General features: G+C 43.9%; 1 protein-coding gene across 2 annotated transcripts in view; it reads left to right on the top strand.

Annotated features, from left to right (window-relative positions):
* Window positions 1-1,569: 1,569 nt before the first annotated feature.
* LOC137516276 (prostaglandin reductase 1-like) overlaps window positions 1,570-14,790 on the top strand; it is a 43,423-nt gene continuing 30,202 nt past the window's right edge. The window contains exons 1-5 of one of the 2 annotated variants that reach the window (XM_068234349.1): window positions 1,570-1,990; window positions 5,083-5,198; window positions 6,295-6,340; window positions 7,217-7,276; window positions 13,683-13,850. In XM_068234349.1, the coding sequence (XP_068090450.1) occupies window positions 5,093-5,198; window positions 6,295-6,340; window positions 7,217-7,276; window positions 13,683-13,850 (380 nt within the window). In that variant the 5' untranslated portion in view covers window positions 1,570-1,990; window positions 5,083-5,092. Of the gene's footprint in view, window positions 1,991-3,381; window positions 3,495-5,082; window positions 5,199-6,294; window positions 6,341-7,216; window positions 7,277-13,682; window positions 13,851-14,790 lie in introns of those variants that run through there. The other variant, XM_068234348.1, reaches the window with a different exon arrangement.

Below are 14,790 nucleotides of genomic sequence, written 5' to 3'. Positions count from 1 at the left end.
GGTGGTGGATTTTGCTGCCCGGGGGAGGCAGAGCTTCGCGCTGTACCTCTGCCTCCAGTCCAATCAATCTCAGCCGATTTCCACCTCTCTCAGTCTTCTTTCACTGAGAGGGGCAGAGAAAGACAGCGATCAGCGGAGATAGACTAGACTGGAGGTAGAGCTACAGAGCAAAGCTCTGTCTCCTCCAAGAAGCGAGGAGAGAATTTTGCCCCAGGGATTTCGGGGGGATAAAACCTCATTCTGCTGTGCTGTTGCAGTGAATTAGCTATAGTCTTATTGCTTAACATAAGTGGATAAACTATAAATACATAAAAACAGGAAATTATTTTGGCTTCAGACTCTCTTTAAAGAGACACTGAAGCGAAAAAAAATAATGATATAATGAATAGGTTGTGTAGTAAAGCTAAGAAATAAAGCATTAGGAGCAGAGACATAAGTCTAATATTTTTATTATTGTTTCCAGTACATGAAGAGTTAAACAGGAATTGAACTAAAAAAAGTCACTAAATTTAGACTCTTTATCCCTTAGTAATTAATTATTAGATAAAAAAAAAAACACTTGTCACATGCAATATAAAAATATATATATTTGCGCAATTCAACTTTGAGTAAAAGGTTTTTTGGAGACTGGCAGGATCCATCTTGCAGCTCTCACTCCATGGGAGGTGCAGTCAGATTCCCTGGGCGGTGTTAGTTGTCCCATTCACGCCCACTGAACGAGATTAACAGCCCTGTGTCATGATGTCATCAGCAGTCGCCCAGGCTGTCACAGGACACTGACACTGTAAGGCTGCTGCACTGTACTGTCACACGACTTCACATGTAAAGTAAGCTGTTTCAGCTGATTTTCTCAAGCTTCCAGCTGCCCTGGTCTACCCTAGTTAGCGAATCCTGTCTCATGTCAACCATCTCTTGCCCCCCCCCCCCCCCTCCTCCTGTAGTTAGCATGGTAGGCAGGGGCAATCCCCTTATGTGATCCAGCTGCCATAGTCTCCCCTATAGGTAGTGCTGCAGAGGGAATCCCCTAAATTGACACTCTGAAGCTCTGACCTGTGAAGCTGCAGCGTGATGTATGATAGTCATACATCACTGTTGTGTCCTCTATAGCTGCTGCACTCTGCTCCAGGAAGTAGAGACATCCTGATACAGCCACTGGGTCTTTAAACTGATGTCACCTCTGAAGCTGCAGCACATCATTGTGCGTCTGATAAAAGTGTACACTGTGTACAATGCTCTATTTCCTGGAGCAGAAAGCATGCAGCAGCTACTGAGGACACAACAGTGATGTATGACTGTCATACGTCACTGTGCTGCAGCTATACAGGTCAAAGCTTCAGAGTTTTAATTTAGGGGATTCCCTCTGCAGTGCTATCTATAGGGGAGACCAGGGCAGCTGGATGATGCCAGAGGGGATTCCCCCTGCCTGCTGCAACCTACCTATGGGAGAGTGCTGACTGTAGTGCTGAGTCTGACAGCACAGCTCTTCGCTGTATTAGCTGATGCAGGCCCCTTCTCCCCCTTCCTTCGTCTGCTGGGCTCTGTGCTGTGAAGGGGGGGAGGAGGGGGGATCCTCCTCTGTGCACTCAGGCGTGAGTCTGCTGGGTGAGTGCTTTGTTGAGCACTGTCCCTCTACTGCGCTTCCCAGTCTCTCCTCCCCCTCCACCATCTACTCTGCTAGGCTCTCCCCTGTATCCTTCCCTGTGATGTCTGTGGTCGCTCCTCCAAAAGCTCTCTCGCCCTCCTCTCCACTCCTCTAATCTCCTCTCTCTTCCCTCCGCTGTCTGCTTCACTGAGTCCGCTCTGCCTGTCATTTCCCCTTCTGCCTTCCGAGGAGACGCCAGCTGAGGACGTCACGTAAATAGTAAACAAAACATGCCTGCAAGAACTCTCGCGAGCACAATACATAGGTGGCATTTACAAGATTTCCCAGCATTCTCTGCAAGCCTGCCGGGAAGTTATCAAGTGATTGCCGCAGCATCCAACATCACAGGTGGGAGGGGATGAATTCAATTGTTTATATTATGAGTTTTATTCACGTTTTTATCATATATTGCACAGTTTTTTGACTATGATTTTTAAAAAGGATTCCAAAGTTGTTGTTTTTTAAATTACAGTTCAGGTCCACTTTAAGAAACTCCAGTTGTTATCTATGCAAATAGCCATTGAGCTCTGTGACTTTGAAAGTCTGGAGAGCTCTGACTTATGATTAGGTTATCTCAGCTGTATTGTGTTTTCCTTTTGCAGAAAACAGTTCAGGACATGTCAAAAGTTCACTGCCTGTTCTGCAAAAACTTTTAGAATGCTGAGTAATGTGTAAACTGCAAGGATTAGAGAATGATGTAATGTTATAAAAAAAAGCTGTATAACTGAAAATAAAAATATGAGAATATTTTTTTTTGCTACCAATGTTCTAGTAATTATCCTTACTACACAACCAATTCATGATATCATAATTTTTTTTTCGCTTCAGTGTCTCTTTAAGTCGCGTCGGACAGTATCACCGCATCACTACACAATGCAATATTATTCCTATGGGGCTTTATACATCAAGTGCAGTGTGGCGGGTTCCGATACAGCAACGCACAGCATGCTGTGAGTTAACTGGGTAACGCATGCGTTTACTGTGGCAGTGAGGTGTACTTCCATTGTACTGTATCCCTCACTCTATAGTGGTACTGCAGCAGTAATGAGCTGTGAATTTTCAGTTAGGGCTGGTGCACACCAAAAGCACTTTTGAGCGCTTTTAAAAACGCTAGCGCTTTGAAAAGCACTTGGCTAATGTATTTGAATGGGATGTATCACACATAAGCGATGTGCTTTTCTCCCAAGCACACACCCGGGTCCTGCAGCATTTCTGAGGCAATTCAGCCTCAATGTTAAGTATAGGAAAGTGAAAAATCTCTCTCTAGAACAGAGCGATTTTCCAAACGTTTTTGTTACAGACGCTGTTTAGTGCCAGCTCTACTGTAACAAAAATAAAAAACGCTACACCAAAACGCTCCAAAAATCACTAGGCATGATTAGAAAATTGCTAGGCACATGCCTAGAATCGCTCTAAAAAATCACCTTTTTTTGCGATTATGCTAGCGCTTTTTAGTTCGCACTGGCCCTTACATTGCATTTTGGTCACACTATAGACTCGGTGCGAAAGGGGCATCCTTAGTCTCTTCTAGGCTGCATATTTATTCAGCGTCACTTCAGGCAGTGCTGACAACATCATAATTACATTTCATAGTTTATTATTTGTTCCTGCCTTGTTCTGGACTTTAATAATCAGTTTGAATGAAAAGTAAAAGAGCTATTGCATAATGGAGAGACTGCATTCCTATCACATCACCATGAGTTTGCTGCTTATGAGAGGAGGGGACAGAGAAGGGGGAAGCTGCTGTGAGAAGGAGGAGGAAAGGGCACAGAACGACGTTCCTCTCGAGGTGACAGAGATCTGATACATTTGCAGAAAAGGAAGCTCAGTACTACACAGGAGTGTTCAGCAAGTAAGTTTCACCTGTTACATTTACTATGCTAAAGTGGCAGGAGTGTGCATACAGTGCCAGTGCTGCAACAATAGGCAGAATTTAACTATCACTACTAGAATACAATGGCATAGAGATTGCAAGAGACTGCACTGGGGCACACATGGGCCAAGGCTTTCTCAAGCTATAGTCCACAACAAGCAAACTGCAGTGAGTCCCTGTGGAATAGGCCTAGTCAGGTCTATGTTGCCGATGCACAATCCCTCTGTGGGTCACCACTCCACACACAGTTCAATGTAGTAAATACGAAGGATGCACTCAATTGGCTTCAAACTTGCGTTTTATCAAATGTTGTATTACTGTAGGTGTATTACCGGGATTTGATAAAATGCAAGTTTGAAGCCAATTGAGTGCCTCCTTCGTATTTACTACATTGCTCAAGCTATACTCTAGAATTAAAGTGATTTAAACACTGGCGTAACAATAGGGGATGCGACCCCTGCCTCCGCAGGGGGGCCCAGGGCCCTCGGGCCATTTTGGGGGGCTGGAGGGGTCGCAGCCTGAGGTACCCTGACCGGACGTCCCATTTTACCTGGGACATGTCCCAGGTTCAGGGTCCCCTGTCCCAGGCTGCAATGTGTCCCAGGTTATGTCCCACTTTTATCAGTCATATGGGGGCTGTCATATTTACAGTATATCCTTTTAAACAATACCAGTTGCTTGGCCGCCCTGACGATCTATGTGGCTACAATAGTGTCTGAATAACAGCAGAAACAAGCACACAGCTAATCTTGTCAGATCTGACAATAATGTCAAAAACACCTTATCTGCTGCATGCTTGTTCAGGGTCTATTGCTAAATGTATTAGAGGCAGAGGATCATCAGGATAGCCAGGTAACTGGTATTGTTTAAAAAGAAATAAATATGGCAGCCTCCATATCCCTCCCATTATAGATACCTTTGATGTAGGGTTTGAGCATTTGATTAGGGTTTGAATTCCAGCTCAAGTTAGTACATACAACAATGAGGCCTGGAACCCACTACATATCGCTAGCGCAATTGCTAGCATTTTTAATGAGTTTTGTAAGCGACTTCATGAGCGTTTACTGGCGATTTTGGTAGCGTTTGGTGGTTACAGTAGCCAAATTGTGATTGCTCTGGGAAACCCTGTGAAACCAGGAAAACCTTTGAAGTTGTGTCGGTTTACCAAAACGTGAGTGCTATACGATTGCTGCAAAGCAACTGTAGTGGATCCCAGCCCTTATCAAGTTTTGAAGTTGCTGATAGTAGTTGGACCTCCCAAATCTAATTTGCAAATACCAAAATAAGAGTGTGTTGATGTATCATACCCACATGTAGTTGCCCTTGTTGATGAAATGCTGAGTGTGACTTTGGAGGGGCATTGTTTGGGCCCCAGCTGCATGCAACCAGAACAAGATCCTCCTTTGTGAGAGCTGCATTAGCTTCAAATCCAGTGAATATACTGTATGTCGCAGCTAATGGCCTATGTGGTCAGTGGTGACAACAAACAGGGCTTTTTGTTAATATTGCTTCAGATATACTTTGATAATACATGCTTTGTATATCAAATCTATCTCACGTTTTATAGGTGAATAAACATGGTGTTGTCTAAGTCATGGATCATGGTGAAGCACTTTGTTGGTGCCCCAAAACCAGAGGACTTTAAGATAGTTGAAAAGGAGCTGCCACCACTCAATGATGGAGGTAAGGAACTTATAATAATGATGTCTGACTGCATAAGGTTTTGTGTTTTTTTCAGTAATTTCCTACAACCATTGGCTTTACTGTACAGTATGTTCTGCCAGCTCCATACCACTGTTTTTAGTTGGCATTTTTTAAAGTGGATATGTCTCCTAATAAAGATGATTGCCCTTTATTGAGTTTCATTTATTGACATTTTTTCTTAGCCAAACATGGATGTCTTTGTTGAGTATTTGTAATGATAGCTATCCATGGTGTCACACATTTTGGTGCCACCCTTCTCAATTGCACACTGTTCTGGCATTTGCACTGAGCAACTGCCATTCAGTATGTGATTTTGAAAATAAGGAAAACCATGAGAATTCTCAATGAGAATTTCCAATAGGACTACTCAGAAACCTGTTAGATCTGTCAGATATTTTACTGCATATTGTTAGCTTCAGGAACTTAGGGCCTGTTCACACACAGCGCTAGTGTGATCCGCACGGACATCAGGCAGTGTATAGACAGCATGTCTGATGTCTCCACCCATATGCTGCATAGCAGAGTGTTCCTGCATTTGGTGTGCTGAGAAGTTTGAATGAGATCAGCACTGCAATGGCCAGCAACACAAGTACCATGCATTTCTGTAAAATAAGCGGCCACCTGCATTACAAGCTGTGCCCTTAGGAAAAAAATAATTTATTGTGCATTTTAATCTGGGCAAAATGCACTTAATATACTGTAAGTATGTATACACGTGTATTTTAATTGTTTTGTTTTACGATAGTGGTCCTTCAAGCCAAGTAAGCGGTAGTTAAAAAGTAAAACGGAGAGAGAGAGAGAGAGAGAGAGAGAGAGAGAGGCGTTAGAGCAAGGCATATAATAGTACTTCTTCATTAATTTACAGTAAGTCATGGTAAGTCACCACCTGAAAGAAATATGTGTTTTACAGGCCTTGAAATATGGTTGTTATGGGCAACAAAGGGACTTTTTTAACAATTTGAGAGCCAACAGAAATCTCTAATAATGGTGGAATCTACTGTTACTGACCTGTCTTCTTGTCTAATACTGATTGTACATTTAATATCTCATGAAACATTTTTATATCTATTTTTAGAATTGTTGCTGGAATCTGTGTTTCTGAGTGTGGATCCGTACATGAGGTAAAAAATACAAATGAAAAGCAAGTCAAGATTTTATTTCTTACATTTTTCAGCAAGTGATGCAGGGTTTCGGACGACTTTACTCATGTTTGGTTGCCCATGACAATACAGGAAGTGAAAAAATATAACAACCTTACACAGGAGGGAAAATGTACCTCTAAAATTAAAAATTGTAACTTTCCTCATGCTACATAAAGTGCGAGCGTTCTGCACAGGCATCTGCAAAGAAGGGGACACCGGAGCTGGCAGGGGCATGAAGAGCCCTCGGGTAAGTAGAACTTGTTTTTTTCTTACCTCGGACATTCCCTTCAAGGTAGGCTTGGCTTACTAAAGCCATCACCAGGCTGGAGATCATCAGGTATTTTAAGTTGTCCTACAAGCTATTCTGGAGTTATCCTCTATAATAAAACCCCTTTGTCTCTGCGTCCCATTCCTGTGTGTGTGTGTGTCCCGTGTTTTGTGCTACTGCGCATGTGCAGGGAGGGACTCATACACTGAGGAGAGCTGAGGGATGACAGGACCAGAAGGGGCGGGCGCGCAGTGACTGTGCGGCAGTCACGGGGGAGGATGAGAGGGAGGGGAGGAGAGGGAGGTGGGGTTTCAACACAGACCTAGAGCCCGTTTTGAAACGGGCTTAGGTCTACTAGTTAGAAATAATTCATTATTAGGTAGCAAGGGTTGCATTCATCCTGGGTCATATTAGATTCTGCATACAAAAGAATCTAAGCAATATGCTGTGTTAGTTTGCTGAAAAAACTTTATTTTTTTTACTCTTCATACTCTCTTGTGTTTTAGTGTTGTATTTTATTTTGAATTAAAGATGAGATTTTAATTATGCAATGTTTATGCAGTGTCTTTCTGAACTGTGTTTCACAGACCATACAGCGGTAGAATGATGAAGGAAGGGGATGTCATGATAGGATCCCAAGTTGGCAGGTAAGGCTGATTTGTAAAAGTAGATTCATTTTAAAGGGAACCTGAAATAAACTGAATAAAAAGTTTCACTCACCCTGCAGCTGCACTGTGTTCCCACCATCTTGAAACGATCCTATGGTCCCCCGGAGTGGCTTTCAATTTCGGTGACAGCTTCCAGCTCCGGGAGCGTGATCGAGGATGCCTGGCCAGGGCCACGTAGGTGCAGTGGCCGGGGACTAGCTTTGTCGCCAAAATCGACATTCAGCCACTGCAGGGAACCTGAGGATCATTCCAGGACGTCGTGGGCACAGGGTGGTCTTTTTTTCAGTTCAGTTTAGGTTCCCTTAAAAAAAATTCAAATGTAAAAAACTCTTGCAGAATAGGAGTTGAGGATGAGGAGATTTGTGAGAATGAAAGAGTGGCCTTCTTCCCCTGCAAAGTTTAGACGTAGTTCATATCTAGGTTCCTGACACTGTGTTTAAGTAGTTCATATCTGGGTTCCTGACACTGATTCCTTATAATGTGTGATATAACATGTTGTTAAAAATCTGTCTTCCATCTACTACTTGCCTTTATAGTTAACCCCCCGATGTTTTGCCCAAAATATTGTCATCGGTGTGGTAATCACAACTGTTTACCTAGTCACAGATAGCTAGTCCTATAAACATCCTGAATAATAATGTAATACCCAGTTCAAAACAGTTTTCAGTCAGTAATATAACAATATAACAGTGTGCTGTTTACACCAGCTTGCATACAGAAGGTTCATGGTATAGATCAAGCCCTATCTCCTGTATAGGTCAGTACAGTATGGAGAGCTCAGTAACAGTAACTGGTAAGGCTCTTGCAGTAAAATAAAACTATACCTATAAACCCTTTTCAGGCACTGTTGGTGTGAATAATCTATTGGAGCAGAGGTGACATTTTACCTTATTGGTAAGGGGCAAGGAAGTAATTGCCAAACATCTCTGCCCCCTAAAAAAAGATGTTGGGATAAATTATTGCATCACTTTTACCTAGTCTAAACACGCACGCACGCACGCACGCACGCACGCATATACAGTATATATCACCTTTAGGATTAATGGCACATATTATGTCAAATGCTTTTGTGAAATCAACTGTCCAGTCACTTCCTGCTAGTCACTCAGTTTATACAGGTGTGGAAAAGAATCCACAATTGTTGCCAATTTTTCAGCACTGCAAACTATTGCTGCACAAAGTGCAAATTCCAGACTAGAAAAGAAATGCAAATTTTGTTTGTTTAGAAAGTTCATATTTGTCTGAAAATTAGCGTACTGCAACTTGCATTTTGCGATCTGCAAGCGATTGGAATCGGATCTCAAAAATGCTGCTAGTGAAAAACATCCATGAGCTAGGCTCTAGTACCAGTGCTAACTACATACAGTGTATCCATGTGATCCACTACCCAACCTATTTTGCCCTCTAACATAACTTATTGCAGCAGCACCGCTTCAGTTTGGCGCTGGCATAAGCCAATATGAGTAAAATATCGACCTACCCAGCACCTATCCTTACCTTAACCCTCTGGTTAAGGTGCCTAACCTTAAACCCCCCCCTAGAGAGAACTAACCTTAACCACCCTCCCCCGCATCCCGTGCCCAGAGGTACCTTACCCTAACTCCCTCCTTAAAGTGGAATGAAACCCAGCATTTCTACTTTACTAAAACTGCATTCAATAGGTTAACACAGGCTTTAGAAGCTTCCCTTCCAGCAGAGCTGGCTGCTTCCGAACTTTACATAATGTTATCTTGTGTTTAATTGTATCAAGTGAGAAATGTAAACAAAGCCTTCTCTCACACTGCCGGGTCCCCTGTACAAAGTCAGACAAGCATAAATGCTTTCTGATGCTTTCTGATTAACTCTCCTGGCGGTCTATTAAAAACTGCCAGGGGGCAGCGCAGCAGTGGTTTTTTTAATTATTTTTTTTTAAATCATGTAGCGAGCCCAGGGCTCGCTACATGATAGCCGCTGTCCAGCGGCATCCCCCCACCCGCTTCGATCGCCTCCGGCGATCTGCGATCAGGAAATCCCGTCCAAAGAACAAGATTTCCTGGAGGGCTTCCCCTGTCGCCATGGTGACGTCATGACGTCAAAGGGAGTCCCGATCCACCCGTAAGCGCTGCCTGGCACTGATTGGTCAGGCAGCGCATGGGGTGGGGGGGGATGGGACGGGGCGGCGAGCAGCGGCTAATCGGCGCGTAGCAGTGGCGATCGGAGTACACACACAGCTAGCAAAGTGCTAGCTGCGTGTTGCAAAAAAAATTATGCAAATCGGCCCAGCAGGGCCTGAGAAATCCTCCTGCCCGGCGTACCCCGAACTACGTTCGGGGTTACCGCCAGAAGGGTTAAGTTAGAGGATGAATAAAGCAGTTATAAATAAAATTAGGGATGGTACGAATCCACAATTTCTTCGAATCCGAATCCGGATCCGAATCTAAAAAGGTTCTCGAATATCTCGAACCTTTCGAATCCCGAATCTAACGAATCCTGCACATAAGAATTGTGCGATCCGTGGTATAGTTGCCCGCAGTATAGGTACCTAGGCATAGGTAGCGAGGTAAAGGTGCCTTCAGTATAGCTAGCTAGGTATGGGTGCCTTCAATATTGGTAGCTTTCAGTATAGGTAGCAAGGTATAGGGGCCTGCAGTATAGTTAGCAAGGTATATGGGCCTTCAGTATAGGTAGCAGGGTATATGGGCCTTCAGTATAGGTAGCAGGGTATATGGGCCTTCAGTATAGGTAGCAGGGTATATGGCCCTTTAGTATAGGTAGCAGGGTATATGGGCCTTTAGTATAGGTAGCAGGGTATATGGGCCTTCAGTATAGGTAGCAGGGTATATGGGCCTTCAGTATAGGTAGCAGGGTATATGGGCCTTCAGTATAGGTAGCAGGGTATATGGGCCTTCAGTATAGGTAGCAGGGTATAGAGGCCTTCAGTATAGGTAGCAGGGTATATGGGCCTTCAGTATAGGTAGCAGGGTATAGAGGCCTTCAGTATCGGTAGCAAGGTACATGTGCCTTCAGTATCGGTAGTAAGGTACATGTGTCTTCAGTATCTGTAGCAAGGTACGTGTGCCTTCAGTATAGGTAGCAAGGTATAGGGGCCTTCAGTATAGGTAGCACGGTACATGTGCTTTCAGTATTGGTAGGTAACTAGGTATAGGGGCCTTCAGTATAGGTAGCAGGGTATATGTGCCTTCAGTATAGGTAGGTAGCAGGGTATAGAGGCCTTCAGTATCGGTAGCAAGGTACGTCTGCCTTCAGTATCGGTAGCAAGGTACGTGTGCCTTCAGTATAGGTAGCAAGGTATAGGGGCCTTCAGTATAGGTAGCACAGTACATGTGCTTTCAGTATTGGTAGGTAACTAGGTATAGGGGCCTTCAGTATAGGTAGCAGGGTATATGTGCCGTCAGTATAGGTAGGTAGGTAGGTAAAGGGACCTTCAGTATAGGTAGCAGGGTAAAGGGCCTTAAGTATAGGTAGGTGGTAGGTAGGTAGGTATAGGGGCCTTTAGGTAGGTAGGTAGGTAGGTAAAGGGACCTTCAGTATAGGTAGCAGGGTATAGGGCCTTAAGTATAGGTAGGTATGCAGGTAGGTAGGTATAGGGGCCTTTAGGTAGGTAGGTAGGTAAAGGGACCTTCACTATAGGTAGCAGGGTATAGGGCCTTAAGTATAGGTAGGTATGTAGGTAGGTAGGTATAGAGGCCTGTAGGTAGGTATAGGGCCTTTAGGTAGGTAGGTAGGTACGTATAGGGGGCCTTTAGGTAGGTATAGGGGGCCTGTAGGTAGGTAGGTATAGTGGACGGTAGGTAGGTAGGTATAGTGTCCTGTAGGTAGGTAGGTAGTTAAAGGGACCTTCAGTATAGGTAGCAGGGTATAAGGCCTTAAGTATAGGTAGGTATGTAGGTAGGTAGGTAGGTATAGAGGCCTGTAGGTAGGTATAGGGGCCTTTAGGTAGGTAGGTAGGTACGTATAGGGGGCCTTTAGGTAGGTATAGGGGGCCTGTAGGTAGGTAGGTATAGTGGCCGGTAGGTAGGTAGGTACATATAGGGGGCCTTTAGGTAGGTAGGTATAGTGGCCGGTAGGTAGGTAGGTAGGTAGGCGTCGCTCCCCACCCCCCCCCCCCCCCCCCCCCCGTGCCTCCTCCGCTCACCCGCACGGCCTCCTCCATCCCCGTGCCTCCTCCGCTCACCCCTGCATAAGTATCATCTCACCTGTCCAGTGGAGCGCAGAGCGGCAGACCTCGTCGTTACTTCTCGGTTCCCTCTAGTGGCCGGACCGGCTTTTACTGATGACGTCATTGTAAAAGCCGTCACTAGAGGGAACCAGGAAGTCAGCGAGAGGTCTGCCGCTCTGCGCTCCACTGGACAGCTGAGTTGATACAAAGTATGCGGGCGGGCGGAGGAGGCGTGGGGCGGGCGGAGGAGACGCAGGGGGGGGGGTCGGAGGAGGACGAGTGCGAGCAGCGGATGCGCGGCGATGCAGCGTCGGGATTCGGCGGATTCGTAAAGTGGAAAATGGCGTCGGGATTCGAATCCACGAATCTCGAATATTTCCCAATATTCGAGGGATTCGTGGATTCGCCGGATTCGTCGTCCCATGCCTAAATAAAATGCAAAGTCAGCTCTCAGAGTAAAATAAGTGTACTTTAGGAACGTATAATTTCTAAATGAATAATAATACTTATGCACAAAAGCAAATATGATAACCGTATGGCGTATCAAAAGTAGGAAAACATGTTTTTATTGAATATTATGTCAGGGTGTTATACCGCTTTAAGGTGCCTAATCCTAATTACTTTCGGGCGCCGAAATTAATGATGGGCTACTGCTATTTCCATGAGGTAGCCTATAGGCTACTACTCACATTGGCCGCCCGAATGACCAGCTGGGTACCCGATTGCCGATAATTAACATTGGCATCTATATTGGCATCTATAAGATGCCTGCTGATAGTGGCCCCAAAAGACCTGATCCACTTCCACACGGGGTTCAGAAAAGTGTTCCATTAAATATGCATATCTTTCATTAACACATTATACCGACAATTTGTTGAAGGATTATTCCTCAGCCAATGTCATGTATAAATTTCAGGAGCTGCGGCAGCGAAACACTGTTATCATAGCTGACTGTTGGGAATCACTTAATGAATTACTGTACAGATTTGTCAGGCCGCATACATGGTGCACACCAGTTTGCTGCTTAGTAAATGAGTCATTGCAAGTGGCGATCATGCTTTTACTGCAACACTGTTTGTTGTACTGTATAACCCAGGTATACTCATATTGTGAAGTCTGGCCACATGCTTTGGACACGTAGCTACTGTGAACTAGGAAGTACTATCCTCAAAGTTATTATGCATTCACTAACTGGAATGTGTATTATCCTGCATATTTGTCAGTCTGGAGTCTCAGTATTGTATAAAAGCTCTTGACATCACCAGAAGTTGGATGTAATTTAACCACATGGCTTAATTTGAATCAAACTCCTAATCAGTTTTAGTTTTAAGGTTGTTTATTGAGAAAAAAACACAACATGACACTCAAGGTTAAAGCATACGTGTACTAACCCCCACAGGAGGGATCAGAGATGGTAACAACACTCACTACATTTAAGACATTGGCTGACATCGATGTAACAAATTTTAATATAACTGGGGCGGGGGGGGTATGATAGGAAAGGGAGTGAAAATGGTTCATGGACGTTATCTATTGCATTCCAACTGGCCCGGGGAAGGTTGGGAGGAAAGGGAAGGAAAAAGGAGAGGGGTACAGTTGGTATATATATTACTAATCACATAATAACATAATAGATGATAAGAGGCATCATAGAACATGGTACAGTTTTTGGTCACAATATCACAATATAGGCAAGGAAGGCCTGAAAGGAAAGTAGAACATATGTTAGCCCCGCATTGTCTTGCCAGTCCATCCACAAAGACCACTTCTTAAAAGAATGAGGCAGGGTGTCTTTAATTTTATTCAGGATATGTTCAGAGAGAATCATCTGGTTTAAATTTCGAAGACTATATCAGGGGACAAATTAGGAGGCTTCCAAATTGGCGGCCAAATGTTTTTTTGGTGGTAGCCATGACATGCTGGATGAAGCGTTGGGTGGGATATTTCACACCTGGTGGTTTATTGCCTGATAAAATGACAAATTGGTCCATAGATAAAATAGGCATATATGACGCCATATGGAGTCCCACAAAGATTGGGCTTTAGGGCATGACCATAAGATGTGCCACAAGTCACCAATGGCTTGGCAACCTCTGAAACACAGCTTAGATGTTGAGGGTTGAAAGGAGTGAACCCGGGCTGGCATATAATCGCACCTCTCCTTATCAGTTTTGTAGTGCGCTCTTTAATGTGTACTGTACATCGTTGTTATTCTTTATTTTATAGGGTAATAGAAAGTAAAAATTCTGAATTCCCAGTGGGAGGATACTATGTTGCCCAGGCTGGCTGGAGAACACACTTCATATCAGATGGCAAAGGACTAGTGCCACTACCTTCCAGCTGGCCTGAATCTTTACCAAGATCCCTGGCCCTTGGAGCAGTGGGCATGCCTGGGTAAGTTGCAAAATGTAACTAGAATCGCAACTAATTGCTTCAAAATGTTCTCATGGCACAAAACTCTATAAAAATAAAAGGAAACTCATTTTTAGCAGAGTAAGTATAAGACAACAAAACAACTATAATAATAATTCTAACATCTGTATAGTGTTTTTGGACTTAAAGCACATGAAACCTGCAGCCACTAAGGGCGCACTCAGTAGGCCACCCTGTAATGTTAGGTCTTGTCTGGTCCAAGGCTATGAAAACCGCATATGCAATTCTGCCTAGTGTGTTCCTACCCTGCATAGGTACTGGCTTTTTGAATAGGAAGAGACTAGATTTGAACCCTGGTCTTGTGTAAATAAAACACATACTTAAAGGAATACTATCGATTCACATATTTTTTCAATTGACACAGGAATTGTTTGGGAAGTGCTGCTAAGTACTGGTGTGTACATTTTAGTAGCAACTTCTTTATTTACTGTTAGCAAAATACTTTCAGAGTTTACTGACGCCAAAACTGACGGCTGACTGAGCCATGAGGAGAGGGGAAATTCCCCTCACACTTGATCAGTTAACTCTATGTGTAGCTCTGTGTGTGACAGAGAAGAGAGCTCCCAACAGCTGCAGATCCTGTGTCCTGTGTTTCTGACTGACGTGTCTGAAGAGAGCAGAGCAAATGTAACTAATTGTCACAGCTTTTCATACTGTTTTTGCTTTCAGAGTTTGATATGTTTGATATTTGCTTTCTGTAGTCTGATATGCAACTCTGGCTGTGCATTGAAGCAGACACCCCTTCTGCAATTGATTTGTCCCAATATAGCTAAATCCTACCCTCAATAAATAACAGTTTTTGCCTCTGATATTTAACATGAAAAGTAGGAAAATGTTTACACAGCTACTTAGACATTATTTGCACACTGTCATTTTAGAACACTTGGGCATCGATAGTATT

Source organism: Hyperolius riggenbachi, chromosome 1, assembly GCF_040937935.1.
Source record: "Hyperolius riggenbachi isolate aHypRig1 chromosome 1, aHypRig1.pri, whole genome shotgun sequence".
Classification (NCBI taxonomy): domain Eukaryota; kingdom Metazoa; phylum Chordata; class Amphibia; order Anura; family Hyperoliidae; genus Hyperolius; species Hyperolius riggenbachi.
This window is presented reverse-complemented; position numbering and strand designations above follow the sequence as displayed.